General features: G+C 40.4%; 1 protein-coding gene across 1 annotated transcript in view; it reads left to right on the forward strand.

Annotated features, from left to right (window-relative positions):
* The first annotated feature begins 7,706 nt into the window (after positions 1-7,706).
* LOC115141388 (2-oxoisovalerate dehydrogenase subunit beta, mitochondrial-like) overlaps positions 7,707-21,381 on the forward strand; it is an 84,714-nt gene continuing 71,039 nt past the window's right edge. Inside the window, exons 1-4 of the mRNA XM_029680188.2 lie at positions 7,707-7,937; positions 16,156-16,233; positions 16,357-16,425; positions 18,834-18,967. Coding sequence (XP_029536048.1) covers positions 7,742-7,937; positions 16,156-16,233; positions 16,357-16,425; positions 18,834-18,967 — 477 coding nt within the window. The 5' untranslated portion in view covers positions 7,707-7,741. The remainder of the gene's footprint in view (positions 7,938-16,155; positions 16,234-16,356; positions 16,426-18,833; positions 18,968-21,381) is intronic.

Here is a 21,381-nt window from a genome sequence, read left to right on the forward strand (position 1 = left end):
AGCCAGTGAGAGGTTACCAAGCTCATTGTGATTATTACTGTTTAAATATAATTGATAAATAGGGCACTATGTTCTAGTCTCAGTCTATTCATAATAGACCTACGGTCAGGGTGTGAATTATGGGGTCTAAGATATTGTCACGTCCTGACCTTAGTTCCTTTTTTATGTCTCTATTTTGGTTTGGTCAGGGCGTGAGTTGGGGTGGGCATTCTATGTTTTTCATTCTCTGTTTTGTTCTGTGTGTTGTATTTCTATGTGTTTGGCCTGGTATGGTTCCCAATCAGAGGCAGCTGTCAATCATTGTCTCTGATTGAGAACCATACTTAGGTAGCCTGTTCCCACCTGTGTTTGTGGGTAGTTTTGTGTATTGCACCTTGCGGAACTGTTTGGTTGTTGTTTTTGTGCTAGTATTTATTAAACGTATTATGAATACTTACCATGCTGCACCTTGGTCCTCTTCTCCTTATCCCGACGATATTCGTTTTCAGATATCTCCGTTTCAGCTTAGAGAGAAGAAGCCTCGTGAGGTATTGGTCTGTCACATGTTATGAACTAGTATTGGACGGTCACTTGAATGAAACAAAATGGTAATTTATTAATGAATTATGCTAAATCATGCAAACATACCATCTGTGTAGAGCCATATATAAGACAACAGCTGGGACTGCCCAGGCAGAGCTCCTGATTGACTTATGTACTATGGGGCATTGAGTTGGTTGGAACCTCTCCAGCTCGCTGACAAATAAAGGATGATTAATTTAAGATTGACTTTGAGTGTCCCTATGTAAGAATTTCCATGACAATTTCACATCACAAACTGCATTATTGATTCTGCCCGGGAACTTTCCAGTGGCGGTCTGTATGGAAAACTGGTGGCACATTTTGGGAAGCGTGAGGGAAATTCTCGTCTGACCAAAAGACGACGAGATCCGCCCAGAACAGACCCTTACTGTGAACTGCCCATGATTCAATTTAAATGAATCTGTATAAAAATAAAGTACATAACCAATCAAATTAAACATAAAGATGTAGAAGGAGGGTACCACTAGCCTACAAAATAACACAAGGAGTTTTTGAATACGAGGTGTTATTTACATGTATGGTAAACGGCAAGACTATAGAATGTATGACTATATAAACTATTGACGCTGAGGGACTATAGAATGCTGTAGGGACCATTATTTTTTATTAATTTTACTAGGCAAATTCTTAGTTACAATAACAGCCAAACCCAGATGATACTTGGCCAATTGTGCACCACCCTATGGGACTCCCAGGAACCGTTGAAGGAACCGTTGAAAATACATATGACGTGGAAGAAGGCTTGAGCTATTCTTAGAGAGAAGACTAGAGCGAGAACAAGTAAAGGTACCACACTGACAGCTGTCTTTAGGCATTTATAAGAGAGATGTCTACGTGGTCTGCAGCCACTGGTATAGAACAGCATAAGGTGCCCTCTGTGCTATCATATATATATATAGTGAATATACATATGGTGCATAGGAGGTAACAGAGAATCGTTGAAATTACACGTGGTAATAAGGGAGATTACGGAGTGTGTTTTGGAATAGTATTATGTGGATGTGAAAGTTGTGTATGGTTGTGTGAGTGTGGAAAGGACGTGTTAAGCTGATTGACATTTGGATAATAAATTGATTGATTGAAATGTGGGTGTTAATCTCATTGAAATTTGGATAATAAAATGATTGATTGAAACTTAGACATTAAGAGATTGAAATGTGGATATTAAGCTGACTGTACAGAGTGAATGAGAGCTGTCAGGGGACTACCTCCAGTGTGAAAGAGGATTACTGAGTATGTGAAAGAATGGATACACCAACCAGTTCTGTGTGAGCTGAGGTTTGAGATCTATAACCTTATCTAGGGGTCTGTCCACCACTGCCCATCGATCTACAGGTAGTGAGCACTAACAGAAGAAGCCATTGAAAGATATGTGTACCTCTAGGGCTGCTGTGCTATGATTATTGCTGCGGTGTTGAGGTGAAAACCTAAAGATTTATAACGTTATAAAGGGATTCTGTTTGGAGATATGAAAGGAGAAAGTAATACTTTAAATAGAAAACTAGTGAATATTTAAACCCCTGTATGAAAAGAACACTGGGTGTAGATGAGGAATTTGTGATGTAGCACAAATGCATAATGGGTTACTGGAGATAAAGTAACATAATATTTGTATAATTGGTTATTATGATGATCGCTGGTGAAAAGTTTGTTTCTTTTGTAGAATTTTTCATCTCTCTCCCTCTCTCTCTCGGTTGTGGTTATAGTGGATAATTCAGAGTGACATTCGTTTGTTTCGTTATAGAATGGATGTTTCGGCGGTTGTCATTCTTTGCGTTCAATGATACCGAATTCCTAGCTGCAGACTAGTAATTAATATCAAAGACTTGTTCTTATTCTGTCAGTATCGATAGTCTAAGAGTTTAACCACGTGGTATGGTTAAAATATTCAGCAATGGTCTACAACCTTTGTCCCTCCTAATGGAGAAAAACATGGTCTGCAACCTTTAGCCATCTCGTAATTGAGGTAAACTCGGTTTGCTGATCGAAAACCAGAGTGGGAGTTTTATTCGGAAGGGCCGAATAGGGCTGTCCCAGGATGTCTGACCCTAACTGAGCTCAGGGGCGGTCCTCTGATTTAGTTCAAATCAAAAGGGAATTGTATTTTTCTTCATTAAACAGTCCAAAATCAGATTACACAATTTTACAAAGTATCATACTCACTCATTCATCTTATACAACAATTAGATGTAAACCTCATATCTGAGGCTATTATATAAACAGCTTTTTATGGTAACGTGGCCACACCGTCTCCCATGAGCTTCCCCAAGTTGTGACAAACATACCAGTTCGTAGCTGGATTCTTCACCGATCTTTTATACTTTCTCCGGAACATGAAATTTGTTTGTACCTCAAGTTCTGTGAGGTGGAAGAAATTCCTTTGTTCTCCATGAAAATCTACTCTCTCTATACTGTGTGGCCCTGTGGCAGGGTCTTCTCAGGAATTTACGACGTCTCTCTGACCACAGCAACCTAGTTGAAGGAGGCAAGGGGGAGGCAGGGAGAGGGGGATGGGTTAGAGATAACCTTCCTGTGGAACAATAGATAGCCACCAGTACACACCGAACTCAAACAGGCTGTGAGAGACACAGTGGGGAAATTTGGGACAGTTTGTACAGAATTGAATGTCAATGCAACAGGTAAAAAAATATTAAGATTACAAGAGATTCAGCTTACAGGACACCGTATCATCTGATGTTTCTGCAGTATAATTCTGTATCCGCATGGGTTTATTGAGACTTCCTGCCCAAGATGCAGCAAACTCGATTAATGATTAAGAATTTTTAGGACTGATTAAATTGTAGCATAGTGAAACTAAGTACATGTTTATTTCCTTTATTCCAGGACTGATGGAATGTCCGCTACCAAGTTTTTATTTTCATGTTCATCAATGATTCTGTATCTCTCCCTTTGAAAGGCTTCCTGAGGCAGGTGCCTTGGGAGAGCAGTTAAAAGTACCCGGATCCAGCTGTTAAGGGTCCTCCCAAATTAAGCAAGGCCTGGCCATGTTTACCCTATGATTTTTGCCACACATACCAGCACCCACACACCCCACCTGCTAATGAAAATGTGTTAGTGGTTAATACACTGTTTGATTTAGAAGTGGGGGTCTTTTTATTTGATTTTAGTGGGTTTTTCACATGTTAGAAATAATGCTGTGTCACGTTCTGACCTTCGTTATTTTGTTATGTCTTTGTTTTAGCTTGGTCAGGGCGTGAGTTGGGTGGGTTGTCTATCTTTGTTTTTCTATGATTTGGGATTTCTGTGTTTGGCCTGGTATGGTTCTCAATCAGAGGCAGCTGTCAATTGTTGTCCCTGATTGAGAACCATACTTAGGTAGCCTGTTTTTACCCTTGTTGTGGGTGATTATTTTCTGTTATGTGTATGCCACCGGTCAGAACTGTTTAGTTTCTCCTTTGTTATTTTGTTTAGTGTTCTCGGTTTAATAAATATATGATGAACACTTACCATGCTGCGCTTTGGTCCTCACCTCATTCCAACGACGACCGTGACATGCTGTACACAAATGAACATTTCTATTGTCAGAGTTTTGGTTGCACACATGTCCATTCTCTTGATTAGAAGATATGTACTGAAAAACCCAATGTAAACCTAATACACAATGTTTTAATAAATATCTTTAAATAATATCTGAGGTACAGGAAAACAAATACTCACTTAATAGGGCTGACCTCTGTTCTGACTTCCTGGTGAGGCTAGAAAGACAGCAGATATTATTTTTGTATTTATTTACGGGCTATGTAAAAACAAATATTTAAGAAGAAGTGTATAATTTATCAATAGCCTTAAGTTCAGCTGTGTGTTTTCATTATTTTCTAAATTTGTCTTTGGATTTCCTAATAATAATAATTTCTCATACAGTAAATCATTTGTCTGGATTTCCTGAATTACAAATGCCCTAAACTAAACTGTTGTTCTGGTCTGACCAGATGATCTAGTGTAACGGCGTTCTTCGTTTGTGGAAAGAGAGTCGGACCGAAATGCAGCGTGTTGGTTACTCATGTTACTTTAATGAAAGAAAACGTGGTACATGAAATAACTCATACTATGAAAACAACAAACAGAACGTGAAACCTAAATACAGCCTATCTGGTGAACTACACAGAGACAGGAACAAACACCCACGAAATACCAAGCGAAACTCAGGCTGCCTAAATATGGTTCCCAATCAGAGACAACGAAAGCACCTGACTCTAATTGAGAATCGCCTCAGGCAGCCAAGCCTATACCACACCTCTAATCAGCCGCAATCCCAAATAATACAAACCCCAATACGAAACATAACATATAAACCCATGTCACACCCTGGCCTACCCAAACAATTGAAAAAAACACAAAATACAATGACCAAGGCGTGACATCTAGATGATATCTAGATGGGTGGAAGATAATTCTGCCGAGAACAGTGTGAACCTCAACACCCCCTCTAACTGGCTGAAAATGGCGTTCAGTATGGTCCTTCACCACTTCTACAGAGAAACCTGAGTCCGAGCCAGCAACCTGTACACAGCATCCAGAAGCCGTCAACTTCCTTTTCTCTCATGCTTTTTCTCCCAGGAGTGTGATGTGGGTCCACGTAGAGTGAGCATGGAGAAAATCCAGTCTAAACTTCTCTCATGCTGCTGGCGTACTGGTAGGAAAATGGACAAGACATAATGGACTGTAAAGGACACCGGCGGCTCAGGTGAGAGACATTATCAACGGCCATCCACTTCAAATGTGCCATTAAAAGGACAAACTGAAACACTATCTGAAGAAGAACATGAAGAAATGCCAGGAAAGGAAGGATGAGTGCCAGGGACGGAGGGGGTGGTCAACTGTGCCTGTAATTGATTTAGGCTTATCCAAAATTGTTTATTTAGGGTATCAGGTTGATTGTGCACACAGCAAAATGTAAAGCAATTTAGACTAAGAATGCATTGAAATACCAATCTGTCATTACCATAGGTGATGAGAAAAGTTAGGGTCTTAAATTAAAGTGATAGAACCAACATGAAGCACTAAGGACTGTCATTATAAATTTGGTTTAGATAATTTATGAACAGTTATAGTTAGGATTTGGAAAGGCAAGGCTTCTAGAGACAGAGCTCTGCCCTAAAAATGTGAGGAGAGCCACTAGATTGTATCTTCGGCTAACCTTGCCCCGATCTCCTTCTTAGCAGGTTTGGTGTGAAACTGTTATAACATGTGTTCTCTTTCTCTTCCCTGTGAAATGTTATTAACATGCTGTAAGGTGATATGCACCTATGCACCTCCCATTTCCCCCTGTAAATATGGACGATAAGTAATGATTGAAGGTTGTTTTCTTTTAACAAGTTGGGGTAAGGTCATCTAAACCCTTAACCTGTTTACATCATGTGGAACACTGAGCTGATGAGCAAGCACCAACCTTGTGAAGGTCTTAGCAGAATTGTTAAATAAGAGGGTTTTATACTGTATTTCGACTAAGTTGATGTCCCAGTGACAGTTAGTGAAAAACATAGGTCAATGCAACCCAATTGTGGTGAGAAATATGGATACAATGGTTAATATTGAGAGATTTATTCACCTCAGTTTCAAGGTCTCAGATTAGAGAGAAGAAGCCTCATGAGGTATTGGTCTATCACATGTTATGAACCAGTTTTGGTCAGTCACATGAATGAAACAAAACGGTAATGATGAATTAATTATGCTAAATCGTGCAAATATAACTTGTCTGTGTATAGCCGAATATAAGAAAACTGCTGGGATTGACATGTGTACTATGGTGCATTGAGTTGGTTGGAACCTCTCCAGTGCGCTGACAAACTGCTTCTTAACACAGCACAGCGCGCATCCAACCCGGAAGCCAGCCGCACCAATGTGTCGGAGGAAACACTGTGAACCTGGCAACCTTGGTTAGCGTGCACTGCGCCCGGCCCGCCACAGGAGTCGCTGGTGCGCGATGAGACAAGGATATCCTTACCGGCCAAGCCGTCCCTAACCCGGACGACGCTATGCCAATTGTGCGGTTACAACAGAGCCTGGGCGCGAACCCAGAGTCTCTGGTGGCACAGCTGGCGCTGTAGTACAGCACCCTTAACCACTGCGCCAGCCAGGAGGCCCAGCGTGGCAACTTTGAGAGAAAAAACACTATAAGGGAGTTGTCTCGAGATGGTTATGCATATTCGTTAAATTAGTTGGGAGCATCTCTATCCATTGAATACAGGTGGGTGACGTCAACAACCCTCGTGCTTATTACATCACTTTACATCACTTTTACATCGAATATTCAAAAACAGATTTACAGTAATGAGATGTATCCACCAATCCAAAGAAAGGATGAGCGGAAGCTAGACAGCCCGCCGTGCCGTTTGGTGGACAACGATTCCCAGTGCCAGGGCGGAGAGACTATCTTGTCAGTATATCCATAATCTTTGGCACAACTTCATTACCTTAGTCAAAGGCTGTGTTCGAGAGCGTCAAAACCATGATGTATCATTGTTAAATTGTGACTGACTTACTGATCTACAAAGACTATTGAGTTGTTATTTAGGATGCACGGTGATTTGTAGATCAGTCAGTCTCGACTCGCTTTTAAAATTGGCTGCAATGTCGAAAAGTCAAGGTGGATGTTCGATTAATTTTGCCCGGGCGCCCGACTAGGCGTGTTTTACACCCGCTGAAAGTTGATTGTTGACTTCGGGCTAGAATCGGGTGCCCGCTCTGTCGGACGGCGAAGTTGGCTCAAAATAAAAGTGATGTAAAAAGCACGTGTAATGAGTATGATTCTGTGTTTTCCCATGCAAAGTGATTGCTTTTGATACAAATGCTTTATCTGACATCCAATAAAACAAACATAAAACATATATTTGATGGAAAATGTATGTTGTATGTTTCTGGACGATACCATGCTGCCTTGTTGACAACATCAACCGATCGGCGCAGATTACTGTTCGATATGAGAGGCGCTCCTCCCTACCCGCTTTCGCCAGACGACGTGACGGACACTTCAACGCGGGCCAGGTTAAAATAGGTCCCTCAAGTATTCAGGGTCGATTGGACAAGAGGCTTAAACCCTCTGACACCACCCACTGTTTCAACCAACTACAGTCCCTTTCGACTAAAAAGGGACGCTGTCATTATTATCTTCTTCCTGTTCAGTCCACTCACAACAGCAATGGCGGCTGCTGCACGGTTTCTTCTCAGAGGTGCAGTCTCCAAAGCCTCCATCGCGAATGTAAATGTCGGTGCTCAGAGCTCGTTTGGGATCACACTGCTGAGGTTATCCCCGAATTGCTCATCCAAAACTAAAACACAAAGAAGGAATGCTGCGCACTTCACCTACCACCCTGACCCTGTCCCCACAGAGTATGGTAAGTGAAATGCCCTTGCGTTCTAAAATAATTTCTCATACAGCCAACTATCTTTGCTGAAATGGTAAAGATCATTTGGAAATATCTTCAATTCGTGGTCTGTACATTTTTTTCTATATGAGTTAGCTAGCTATCTAACTAACATGATAACATTAGCTAGTTGGTTATAACGTTATTCCAGCTGCATTCCTGCTTTGCTTTTTCTGTTGGCAAATTGGCTGTGTTGCATGCCCATACTTTTGTTTGGCAGATGTAGATGGCCGTCACATGGCTCTTTCAATGGTATCAGTGAGCATTTCTGGCAGTGGACAGCTGTTTGGAGCTGCTTAGAAAGTAATTCATAATAATTTATTTAAAAATGTTTTCTTCATGTTAATACATTAATATATGAAGGGGGAACATATATATATTCAATACAGCTAATTCATGAGTTGAATCAACCGCTATGTTTAAACCCTTTCTCGTGCTTTGGAGTCTTCAGATTTGGCTAAAATCGAGTGACATAAAACACATGTTCTTTCCTACATGTATGATACATCTACCAACATGCACATATTTACCTCGACTAACCGGCGCCCCACACATTGACTCTGTAACGGTACTCCCTGTATATAGCCTCACTATTTTATTGCTGCTCTTTAGTTATTTGTTACTTTTGTTTCTTATTTTTTACTTATATTTTTCTTAGAATTGCATTGTTGGTTAAGGGCTTGTAAAGTAAGCATTTCACTAAGGTGCATGTGACATAAAATGTGATTTTGATACTGTTTGTTGTTATCATATACTATGCATTTTACAATTGAATTATACATTGACATTGATCCTGGGAAATTCCTGGATATTGCTGTGACTCACTTTGTTTTGTGTGGAGACCTCAGAAGTGTACTGTAACATTTCGTATCTCCCAATGTTACAGTGTGAAGTTTTCAAAGGCTCACATACATGAAGTTTATGTGATTGCAAAAAATTCTATGCTTCAAACCATAAAGAAGTACTTTAATATGATAAAAAACAAATTGATACTGTCATTAACAGGGTTTTTCAATAATTACTCATTGTTTTCATTAAGTGGAGACATTATCGCACAACATCAGCTGATTCAGGAAAGGATTTTTCTGAATGACAAGTTAAGTGATAAAGACCTTGTGTGATACTGCACACAATTTAACAAAAGCCAAAGTGCGGGAATTAATGTTCATCTCAAGGATTGACAGAACATTTGTGTCTGTTGGGGCGGTCAAGATAATTAGCCTACTACGTGGACAACATTAAATCAAGATTCCTGAGGTAAAGATTAGGGTTCGCGTATGTTTTGATTGTTTGTTTTCCGAGTTAAAACGGCCTGTTATTAGTTTGAGAATATAAAACCAAAAAAAACAACTTGATATTTAAATGGTTAAATGTGGAATGGCTGGTCAAGTGCACAGCCAACACTTCCCGTCCTTTCAAAGTAGGTCACCCTTAAATAAAAACATTTTTTTAAATAGGCTAGTCAGTTAAGAACACATTTTTATTTTCAATGACGGCCTAACAAAAGTCAAAAAGCCTCCTGCGCAGACGGGGGCTGGTATTAAAATATAGGACAAAACACACATGACGAGAAGCATCCACAATGGTCAGTAAGACTGTCCATGATTTGATTCTTTGAATGAAGAGATAAAAGGTCCAGTGAGGTTTTTTTGCAGTACGTTCCATTCGCTAGCTGCAGTGAACTGAAAAGAGCCAAAGTGCGGGAATTAATGTTGATCTCGATGAGGGATGTGTGTGCTTTGGGGACCTTTTAGCAGAATGTGACTGGCAGAACGGGTGTTGTATGTGGAGGACAGGGGCTGCTATAGGTATATCAGATAAGGGTGGGGAGTGAGGCATAAGAGGGTTTTATAAATAAGCATCAACCAGTGGGTCCTGTGACAGGTATACAGAAATTAGGAATATAGAGGGCAGTGTCCGATAAGGAGCATTGGTGGCAAATCCGATGGCTGAATGGTAAAGAACATCTAGCCGCTCTAGAGCACCCTTACCTGCCGATCTATAAATTACGTCTCCGTAATCTAGCATGAGTAAGATGGTCATCTGAATCCGAGTTAGTTTGGCAGCTTGGGTGTAAGAGGAGCAATTTCGATTGCGGAAACCAAGTCTAGATTTAACCTTAGCCTGCGGTTTTGGAGTATCTTGGCAAAGGAGAAATGATCTCTGACAGGGATGTAAGCACATTTCTGCACAAAATTTGAGTGAACTAAGCTTTTTGTGCATATGCATTTATTTCAACTAACACTTTACATTTTGCGTTTAGATTTTTGCTCAGTGTAGTATCAGCTGTCTGTATCTTCCTAACAGGTGGTTCTTTTTTTTTTTTTTACATTTTAAAGAAACTAAATATGCTTCTCTACATTTCTGCTGAAGTTTGGGTAAAAGATTGAAAGGAATAGTTCCTGGATGTTACAAGACTGTTAGCCCTCTTAGCTAAAGTCCATAGGGATGAGATGAGGAAGGTAATGTAAAGGATGACACACTGCTTGCTTCATGAGTACCGCTACCCCCTAATTCAGCTTATATCCAAAGTTGAGCTAGGGACCTCTGCTTCAGACATGTCTGCCCTTACAATAAAACACAGTGTTTTATTGGTCGTCTTAAACAAATCTACTTTGAAACAAAAGTATAGACCTTACACACATGGTAATGTTCTTTAAAAAAGACACCTGTACCATGTCAGATGTAGAGTTGAAATGTATTCAATTTTGAGTTTGTATCCCAATATTACACTTTTATACATCACAGAGGACTAAATTATAACGAAACTGTTTGACATAGAAACATCAGATTTTCTGCCGCCCCCCCACAAAAATGAAATTATGAAAAATATTAACATTCCACCCATGGGGGCACTAGGTAATTTTACTGCAGGAAACAGTAAGGATTCTTCAGTGAAGTCTGTTGCCATTCAACGAGGGATGACTTGTTTCCAGCCAAACTGAAGTATGCGGACACCTTTAGTTTCATGTCTCTGGCAAGGGCACATATTATAAGGGTAACGTGACTGACTGGGTTAAGACTTTGTTAGCCTGTGGAGCTAAGGCCTAGGCTTTGGTTCTGTGACTTGCGACGCTTTCGTGATGAGTAACTTGTTAGAGACCTGAAAAGTTGCATTGTGTCGTGCACAGGAGACCTGAGTTAGAACCCCATCAGTCAAACTAATATGTCTTCAGGTCAAAGGCAATAATGTTGCACATTACTTGCAGTCTCATTGGAGTACACAGAACCTTCTGCTTCTGTTTGCCAAAGAACGTGTTGTTGTGCAGTAGGCTTGAGGTTGAACCCAGTCAGTCATGTACAAAATTATTGGCACCCTTAATCAAGATGAGCAAAAAAATATTGTCTAAAATAAATCGTGCAAATCCTATGTTTTATTGTATGCAACAAAAAAAAAAAGTATATTTTATACTGAAACAATTGCCCAGAGAGATTTTGTTTAACAAGTGACAATATTTATTCTAAAGAATATGGGTCAAAATGATTTGCTCCCATGCTTAAAAAAAATGTATTTAATTTTTTTTATATACCTTTTAATACCTCCACCTTGTGAGGATGATGGCATTGAGACTTTTTCTAAAATGTTTAATGAGACTGGAGAACTCCATACATAATATTTCCAGATCCTTGATATTCTGACATGGCCATTGCAAAATGTAGATTTTTGTGGTCAATTAACAATTTCTTTGGATTTTGGGTGACTTGGGGTTATTGATTTGCTGGAAGATCCACCTTCTGGCCAAGTTTCAGCCTCCTTGCAGAGGCAACCAGTTTTTTTGGGGGCAAAAATATTAGGGTACTGGTTAAAGTTCATGATGCCGTTGACCTTAACAAGGGCCCCAGGACCAGTGGAAACAAAATGGCCCCATTAAAATCCGATCAACCACCATACTTTACAGTCGGTATAGGGTTATTTCCTGCTTATGCATCCTTATTTTGACCCCAAACCCACAACTGGTGTGCGTGGCCAAAAAGCTATATTTTTATTTATTTTATTCACCACCTTCCGGAGACACCTGAAAAAAGCTATATTTTTATATCACTGTTCCACCAACAAATGTAAACGCTAAATGACTTAAATGTAAATGTAAATGTATATCATCCAACAAATTTAATAAACTGCATTGGCACTTTGATTGGAATTGGTGCTATGGTCAGATGACGTGAGAAAAGGTTATCGGAGCCAAATAGCATTTCTTGTCACATATAACGTGTGTATATATAACATATAACGTGTCCTGCCCATTCTGTGAAGATAATGCAGAAGGCACAACCATGTTCCAGTGTGTCTAAGGTTTCAGGAATAGGGTCATAGTAGCTTATAGCCCAAGCGGTTCAAACGCTAGTCATGTTCATAGGAAGAAAATAAATTCAACATTTTGATTTATTAGGATCACCATTAGCCGACACCAATGGCAACAACCAGTCTTACGGGGGTTCGACACATAACGAAAAATACTATACAATTGACATTTAAAACATTAACGTGTGTGTATCTATCTGTTACACATACATGTCAGTACATATCAACAAGTAGGTCACATGAGGGAGAGGCGTTGTGCCGTGAGTTGTTTCTTTATTCTAACTTTTTTTAGACCAGGTTTGCTATTCACTTGCGCGATATAAGATGGGAGTTCCATGCCTTCATGGCTGTGTACGTTTCCTTGAATTTGTTCTGGACCTGGGGACCGGGAATATATCCTTGGTGGCATGTCTGGTGGGGTAAGTGTGTGTAAGTTGACTATGCAAACAATTTAGGATTTTCCAACACAATGTTTCTTAAAGAAACAACAAGTCAGTCTTTCCTCAACTCTTAGCCAAGCGAGACTGGTAAGCATAGTATTAATAACCATTTCTTTCTTTGCAGCACTTGACCATATGACTGGACAATAATCAAGATAAAACTAGAGCCTGCAGGAATTGCATTGTGGAGTGTGGTGTCAAAAAAAATCTGCATCTCTTTATTACGAACAGACCTCACCCCATCTTTACAACCTTTTGAATCTATGTTTTGACCATTACAGTTCACAATCGAAGGTAACGCCAAGTAATTTAGTCTCCTCAACTTGTTCAACAGTCACACCATTCATTACCAGATTCAGCTGAGGTTTAGAACTTAGGGAATGATATAATGCTCTTAATTTTAGAGCTGTTCAGGACCAGTTTTATTTCTGGCCACCCATTCTAAAACAGACTGCAACTCTTTAAGGGTTTCAGTGGCTTCATTAGCTGGGGTTGCTGATGCGTATATGGTTGAGTCAGCAGCATACTTGGACACACATGCTTTGATTAATGCCAGTGGCAGGTCATTGCTAAAAATAGAAAGTGTTGAGGGCCTCGAGTGCTGCCCTACGGTACACCACACTTTACATGTTTGACGTTAGAGAAGCTTCCATTTGAAAAAAGCTCTGTAAAGCCATAATACATACAGTACCAGTTAAAAGTTGGGACACACCTATTCATTCAAGAGTTTTTCTTTATTTTGACTCTTTTCTACATTGTGGAATAATATTCAAGACATCAAAACTATGAAATAACACATGGAATCATGTAGTAACCAAAATAAGTGTGTATGACAAGTAATTTTTCCACCAGTTGTTTAAGACAGATTATTTCACTTATAATTCACTACCACAATTCCAGTGGTCAGAAGTTTACATACACTAAGTTGACTGTGCCTTTAAACAGCTTGGGAAATTCCAGAAAATTATGTCCCGGCTTTAGAAGCTTCTAATTTACATAATTTGAGTCATTTGCAGGTGTACCTTCAAACGCAGTTCCTCTTTGCCTGACATCATGGGAAAATCAAAAGAAATCAGGCAAGAGCTCAGAAAAAAATTGGACCTCCACAAGTCTGGTTCATCCTTGGGAGCAATTTCCAAACGCCTGAAGGTACCATGTTCATCTGTACAAACGATAGTACGCAAGTATAAACACCATGGGACCACACAGCTGTCTTCCCTCTCAAGAAGGAGACGTGTTGTGTCTCCTAGAGATTACGGGAAACGGGTACAAAAGTATCTATATCCACAGTAAAACGAGTCCTGTGTCGACATAACCTGAAAGGCCGCTCAGCAAGGAAGAAGCCACTGTTCTTAAAAGCCAGACTACGATTTGCAACTGCACATGGGGACAAAGATTGTACTTCTTGGAGAAATGTCCTCTAGTCTGATGAAACAAAAATAGAACTGTTTGGCCATAATGACCATCGTTATGTTTGGAGGAAAAAGGGGGACGCTGGCAAGCCGAATAACACCATCCCAACCGTGAAGCACGGGGGTGTTAGCATCATGTTGTGGGGTTGCTTTGCTACTGTAGGGACTGGTTCACTTCACAAAATAGATGGCATCATGAGGAAGGGAAATTATGTGAATATATTGAAGCAACATCTCAAGACATCAGTCAGGAAGTTAAATCTTGGTCGTAAATGGGTCTTCCAAATGGACAATGACCCCAAGCATACTTCCAAAGTTGTGGCAAAATGGCTTAAGGACAACAAAGTCAAGGTATTGGAGTGGCCATCACAAAGCCCTGACCTCAATCCTATAGAAAATATGTGGGCAGAACTGAAAAAGCGTGTGCGAGCAAGGAGGCCTACAAACCTGACTCAGTTACACCAGCTCTGTCACAGAGGAATGGGCCAAAATTCACCCAACTTATTGTGGGAAGCTTGTGGAAGGCTACCTGAAACGTTTGACCCAAGATAAACAATTTAAAGGCAATGCTACCAAATACTAATTGTGTGTATGTAAACTTCTGTCCAACTGGGAATGTGATGAAAGGAATAAAAGCTGAAATATATCATTCTCTCTTATTCTGCCATTTCACATTCTTAAAATAAAGTGGTGATCCTAACTGACCTAAGACGGGGACTTTTTTACAAGGATTAAATGTCAGGAATTGTGAAACTGTTTAAATGTAGTTGGCTAAGATGTATGTATATTCTGACTTCAAATGTATCTAACAGTACAGCTCCCACAATCTTCCTATCGTACATTTCTTTCAAACAAACCAATCTTCAGTCATTCGTCAGTGCAGCACATGTTGAGTGCCTTTCTCTATAAGCATGCTTAAAGTCTGTTGTTAAATGGAATTGTATTTGGTCAAACACAATGTTTTCCACCAGTTTTCTGAGAGTTGGTAGCAAGCTGATAGGGCTGCTGTTAACCAGAAAAGGCCGCTTTAACACTCTTAGATTGCGGAATGACTTTGGCTTCCCTCCAGGCCTGAGGACAAAGACTTTCCTCTTGGTTTCGATTTAAAGATATGACACAGGAGTAGCCGTAGAGTGTGCTACCATCCTCTGCATATTTCCATCAAAGTTGTCAATGCCAGGTTTGTCATTATTGATCGATAACAATATTGTCTCCACCTCTCCCACACTGACTTTACTAAAATTACGACTTACATTGCTTTTCTTTCAATATTTATTTTTATGTATGAGTATGATGGCTCACTGTTCGTTGTTGGCATTTCCTGCCTAAATTTGCTCACTTTGCCAATTAAGTAATCATTAAAATAATTGGAAACATTGGCTTCAGAAACTGCCAGAAACCTGTTTAACACAGCGTTTGATTCTGTCTGTTCTCTTCTAGCATTCTTTGCTGGCAAAGTACCAGAATGTTGTCTCTGTAAATTCAGTTCTCCAAATTAATTTAAAATAACCAATCTGAATGCTGAAGTGCGACATGGTTACTCGCATATGTGCCAAATATTTTGCTGTGCATCCTGATGTAAAAATTTAGGGAGTGCCAGTGCGGCTAGAATTTATTTTTCATTGTTCTCCTAAATACCTTTTTGTGTGCCTACATTTTTCAACTTAGGCACTCATGTGTTCCTTGTAAAAAGGTCAGAGTAGAATCTTGAAATGTGTATGAGAAGATGAATATATAAACCTTTGGTAAAATTGGAAATTATAGTTGGAACTTGGTACACATACAATGAATGTGATATTTACCATATTGGAACTGATTATATAAATATAGAATTTTAATACTAACCTAATTTGAAATCTGAATGCAATATTCATTCAGTTTCAAATTAAATACAAGTTCAATTTATGAATTAAACGATTCCATCTGTACATTACAAATTCTCTCTCTCATATATGTCTATTTAAAAAATATGGAATTCAAATCGTTACTGTTGCACTTTAATCGTTCAATAAAATTCTCCCAACTTCTTCTAGGCCCCACTACAAAGATGAACTTATTTCAGTCTGTGACCAGTGCCTTGGACAACACTCTCGCCAGCGACCCCACCGCAGGTAATTAAACTGGTCTGGGTAGTCATTTCATGTATTCATCAATATCTTGGAAGACATGCAATTTAGAAATATTAGGTTTATGTATTACCGTGTCAATCAATATGAGCTTTATCTGTGCTTCAGTCATCTTTGGGGAGGATGTCGCCTTTGGTGGAGTATTTCGTTGCACCGTGGGTCTCCGAGACAAATATGGTAAGAGGCTGAATCCTTTCCCCTTACCATTTTAGACAAATAAATCAGTATGTTTGTGCTGATTAATTTTAATGACATTGTGATGCCACCAGATGGCAGCCGAGGATCATTTTCATGCCCTTGTTGGTCAGAACTCCTAGTGTGTGTGTGTTGTGTGTGTGCATACACCTATTGGCCAAAACTCCAAAATTGTGTGTGTTACTTTGCATGTGTGTGTGATAGTCCTGACATAGCTGTGCTTGCTTACAATTGTTGATGGCAAGGAGACTCATTTCTACAGAAGCTCTTTTTTTTCATATAGTAGTAATAATTTTTGTCAGCTATGCCCATGCATACTGTTAGGCTATTCATTGCACAGTTGTATTCCTTCTCTTATTATCCTAATATGAAATGATGGATTGACTTGTGCGGGTGTACTGCTGCTACAAATGTGCGGGTTTTGAAATGGCCATTATATCTTTTGTGTGCTGCCTCCTCATAATGTAGAATTCTTTACCCTCAACTCCATAATGTGGAAACCAGTCGTGGTTCACCCCTGGCTAGGTGGAAATGTATGATTAGGTTTTGGAAAAGCCAATGCACGTCTCCCTCTGCTGTCTTTTGTTGTCATTGACGTCAGATGTGTTGACCTTCTGCTAGGGATCATTATTTTTAATCTCGTCTGAGGGAGGTAGATGGCGGAGAGGGATTTTTAAATTTTTTATTATCCCCCTCTCTCTACCATTATACTACATGCAGGTTTATGGGCAGTATCCTGATCTCTATTTGTGTGGCTGACTGACTCATTCACCCCAGTGATGCATTACTCCTCCACTGAGTAGCGTGCGCACAGGAAGTGTCTCCTGCGCCGTTCACCTGGAAACGACTAGCCACTTCGACCTCGGTCTTTCAAACATGTGCAAGTGCAGTGCATATTCATCAAATGTGAGCTCCAAAAGTGTTTGGACAGTGACACAATACTTGTGTAACCAAAAGTATTGGGGCAAATTCACTTATGTGTATTAAAGTCGTCAAAAGATTAGTATTTGATCCCATATTCCTAGCACGCAATGTTTAAATCAGGCCTGTGACTCTACAAACTTGTTGGATGCATTTGCTGTATGTTTTGATCGTGTTTCAGATTAGTTTGTGCCCAAATGAAATGAATGGTAAGTAATGTATTGTGTCATTTTGGAGTCACTTTTTTTATTGTAAATAAGAATAGAATGTTCTTTTCGTAATGGTCAGAGGTTAGCGTGTCTTGAGGGTATGATATTTGTGCGTCTAACATTGTCACTCATTATTCACGATTCATTCAGGACTATCCGTAATCATGGTAGCATCCACATTCATGTAGAAGTGACTCCAAAATGACACGATACATCATCTGTAACACAACCAAACACAAACACAAACAGAAAATGCATCCATCAAGTTTGTAGAGTCACGCTATGATGTAATCATTGCATGCTTGGAATATAGGATCAAATACTAAACTTTTGACTATAATATAATACACAAGTGAACTTGTGGTCCCCTAAAATAGGGAGACTGTAAAAAGCACTGTCATTTCTAAACAGTTCACCCGATATGGATGAAGATAAAGTGCAGACGGTAACACCATAGTCATTGTATCATTTCAAATACAAAGTTCTGGATTACAGAGCCAAAACGACGACAAAGCATTCTCACTCCCCAACACATTTGGAGCTCACTGTGTCACTCATTGACCACCAGATTTATTTGTAAAACACAGCCAGAGTATACAACAAGTACACAGGATTCTTATTTGACTGACAGGTTGGCCTAATTCTTCATTTCTGAGGGCTTGTAGGGCTCTAATGGTGTCCGATTTTTGGTGAGAAGTGGGCACTTGTGGTAAGGACAGAAAAGAGGTTTGGAGGGATCAATGAAAGAAAATACTTGCTTCTTGGCCATTAAACAAAGCAAAGGACCCAAAATAACATTCCTCCCAAAATGTAGAGCCCCAGTCCTGCGGCTCCCAGTGAAGATTATAGAGTGCAGGATGGAAAAATAGTTTGTTTATTATTCAGACTAGGGCTTTTTAGTGCATCACAGCCTAATTTGCTCCAGTTGAGGTGGAGTCATCTCTCTCTCTGAATGTCACTTATTTTAAGTCCGGATGCTATTTTAAGGAGACACTGCAATGAATTAACACACTTATGAAGCAAGTGTTGGGTAGGGGAGTGACTGACAAAACCTTGTCATCCATCATTGTCCTATTACACTGCATTTTGCTTGGATTTCATCCCTAATTGAGAAGGAATGAGTGGATGTTTTTGAAGTGATTAGTCAGCAATGCACAGCATTAACTCTTTCCTTTGGTTGATATGGGTGTGCTGTTATTTGTCGTCATCAGCCCCCTTGGTAGATAACTGAGTAACCCTCTCCCCTCTTTCTCTCTCCAGGTAAAGACCGTGTCTTCAACACTCCTCTGTGTGAGCAAGGCATTGTGGGATTTGGAATCGGTGCGGCAGTTGCCGGTGCCACGGCCATCGCTGAGATCCAGTTTGCCGACTACATTTACCCTGCCTTCGACCAGGTGAGCCAGTCTGACTGTGCGCTGTGCATGAAGTGTAATTTCTCAGTCACTTGTTTGCCTGTTTGCTTACGCTGATGGTTTTATTTGTTATTGTCATAGCCCAGCCTCTTGTGTGACGGGAACAGATTTGATCAGGGACTACTGGGATCCATTTCCCACTTCTGCTTCACTCGTGCATATGTTTTCACCCACCAACAAACACCTGCCTCATCTGCATCCATGTCAATCTTGTGTAATTAGTGTAAATATAATATTTTCCCTAGTGAGTTCTCTGCTCATAAGTGATTTGGCTTCCTCACAATCAAGTTGTAATCAAACGATGTCAAAAAAGCAAAACATTATAATTGAGGTGCAATTTGGCCCGATGCCAACCACACACTAGCTTTTAACATGATCTGCTGACGCATTTCCACTCTAAATAGCACAGCTGGTGTTTGAAAGACAGGAAATTGACACCGGAAATCTGCCCTAACTATGCCTCCCTCACTGTAAAAATTTGCTCAAAGATAACACTAGGGTAGTGAGTCTACCTCAGAAGATAGCAATGGGGCTTTAATGCACTGACCTGGAAATCGTGCGCGGGTTCACTATCCGGCCTTGTCTGTTATGCTGGCACTCGTTTCCAGGCAGCATATCCGCATCCCAAAGACCAATGAGTTTCCCTCCCTTGTCAAGGCAACCGAAAAACTGCTGAATGTTGATAATGATGAGATATTTCAGACTGCTGCCATATTGCTACAGAGCAAAATGGCATACACATGAATCACACACACACACACACACACACACACACACACACACGCTACTCTCTCTGTACTCTCAATTAAAATGAGGGAATCCAACATGGCCCCCAGAGATGCATAAAATCAAGAAAGAATTGTCTACCTGAATATTAGATGAAATAGAGCCTTGGACACCACCAGTGGAAGGGTCAGGTTCTGGCAACCGTGAATACGTAGGGGGGGAAATGGTTCTGAAATCAGGGTTCCTAGGGACTTTGAGTTATTCACCTGTTTATATGATAGTCAGAATGTATTGACAAGAATGAAGTATGCTTGAATATATTAACCACAGACTTAAAAGACCCCTCAGAAGCTGTGGTCTTCAATAGTTTTTTTGTGGTGGTAAAGGTCAATTGTAGCGTGGTAATATTCTATATAAAGTATTTACTGTGCATTCTGAAAGTTTTCAGAGCCCTTCACTTTTTGAACATTTTGTTACGTTACAGCCTTATTATAAAATTGATCAACTATTTTTTTCCCCTCATCAATCTACACACACTACCCCATAATGACAAAGCGAAAACAGGTTTAGAAATGTTTTCAAGTATTCAGACCCTTTTGCTGTGAGACTCAAAATTGTGCTCAAATGCACCCTGTTTTCTTTGATCATCCTTGAGATATTTTATCAACTTGATTGGAGGCCACCTGTGTTAAATTCAATTGATTGGACATGATTTGGAAAGGCACACACCCGTCTATATAAGGTCCCACAGTTTACAGTATATGTCAGAGCAATAACCAAGCCATGAGGTCGAAGGAATTGTCCGTAGAGCTCCGAGCTTTCTGGAAAAGGGTACCAAACACGTTCTGTAGCATTGAAGGTCCCTAAGAACACAGTGGCCTTCATCATTCTTAAATGGAAGAAGTTTGGAACCACCAAGACTCTTCCAAGAGCTGGCCACCCGGCCAAACTGAGCAATCGTGGGAGAAGGGCCTTGGTCAGGGAGGTGATCAAGAACTCGATGGTCACTCTGACAACACTCCAGAGTTCCTCTGTTGAGATGGGAGAACCTTCCAGAAGGACAACCATCTCTGCAGCACTCCACCAATCAAGCCTTTATGGTAGAGTGGCCAGACGGAAGCCACTCCTCAGAAAAGACAAATGACAGCCCACTTGCAGTTTGCCAAAAGGCACCTAAAGGACTCCGACCATGAGAAACAAGGTTCTTCGGTCTGATGAAACCAAGATTGAACTCTTTGGGCTGAATGCCAAGCATCACGTCTGGTGGAAACCTGACAACATCCCTATGGTAAAGCATGGCGGTGGCAGCATCATGCTGTGGTTATGTTTTTCAGCGGCAGGTGAATAGGAGACTTCAGGATCAAGGGAAAGATGAACGTACAGAGAACCTTGATGAACGTACAGAGAGAACCTTGATGAACACCTCAGTCTGAGTTCCTGAGCAGGTTAAGGTTCACCTTCTAACAGGACAACAACCCTAAGTACACAACCAAATAGCGCAGGAGTTGCTTCAGAACAAGTCTCTGAATGTCCTTGAGTGGCCTAGCCAGAGCCCGGACTTGAACCCGATCGAACATCGCTGCAGAGACCTGAAAATAACTGTCCAGCAACCCTCCCCATCCAACCTGACAGAGCTTGAGAGGATCTGCAGAGAAGAAATCTCCCCAAAT

This window comes from Oncorhynchus nerka, linkage group LG14 (genome assembly GCF_034236695.1).
Source record: "Oncorhynchus nerka isolate Pitt River linkage group LG14, Oner_Uvic_2.0, whole genome shotgun sequence".
Taxonomy (NCBI): Eukaryota; Metazoa; Chordata; class Actinopteri; order Salmoniformes; family Salmonidae; genus Oncorhynchus; species Oncorhynchus nerka.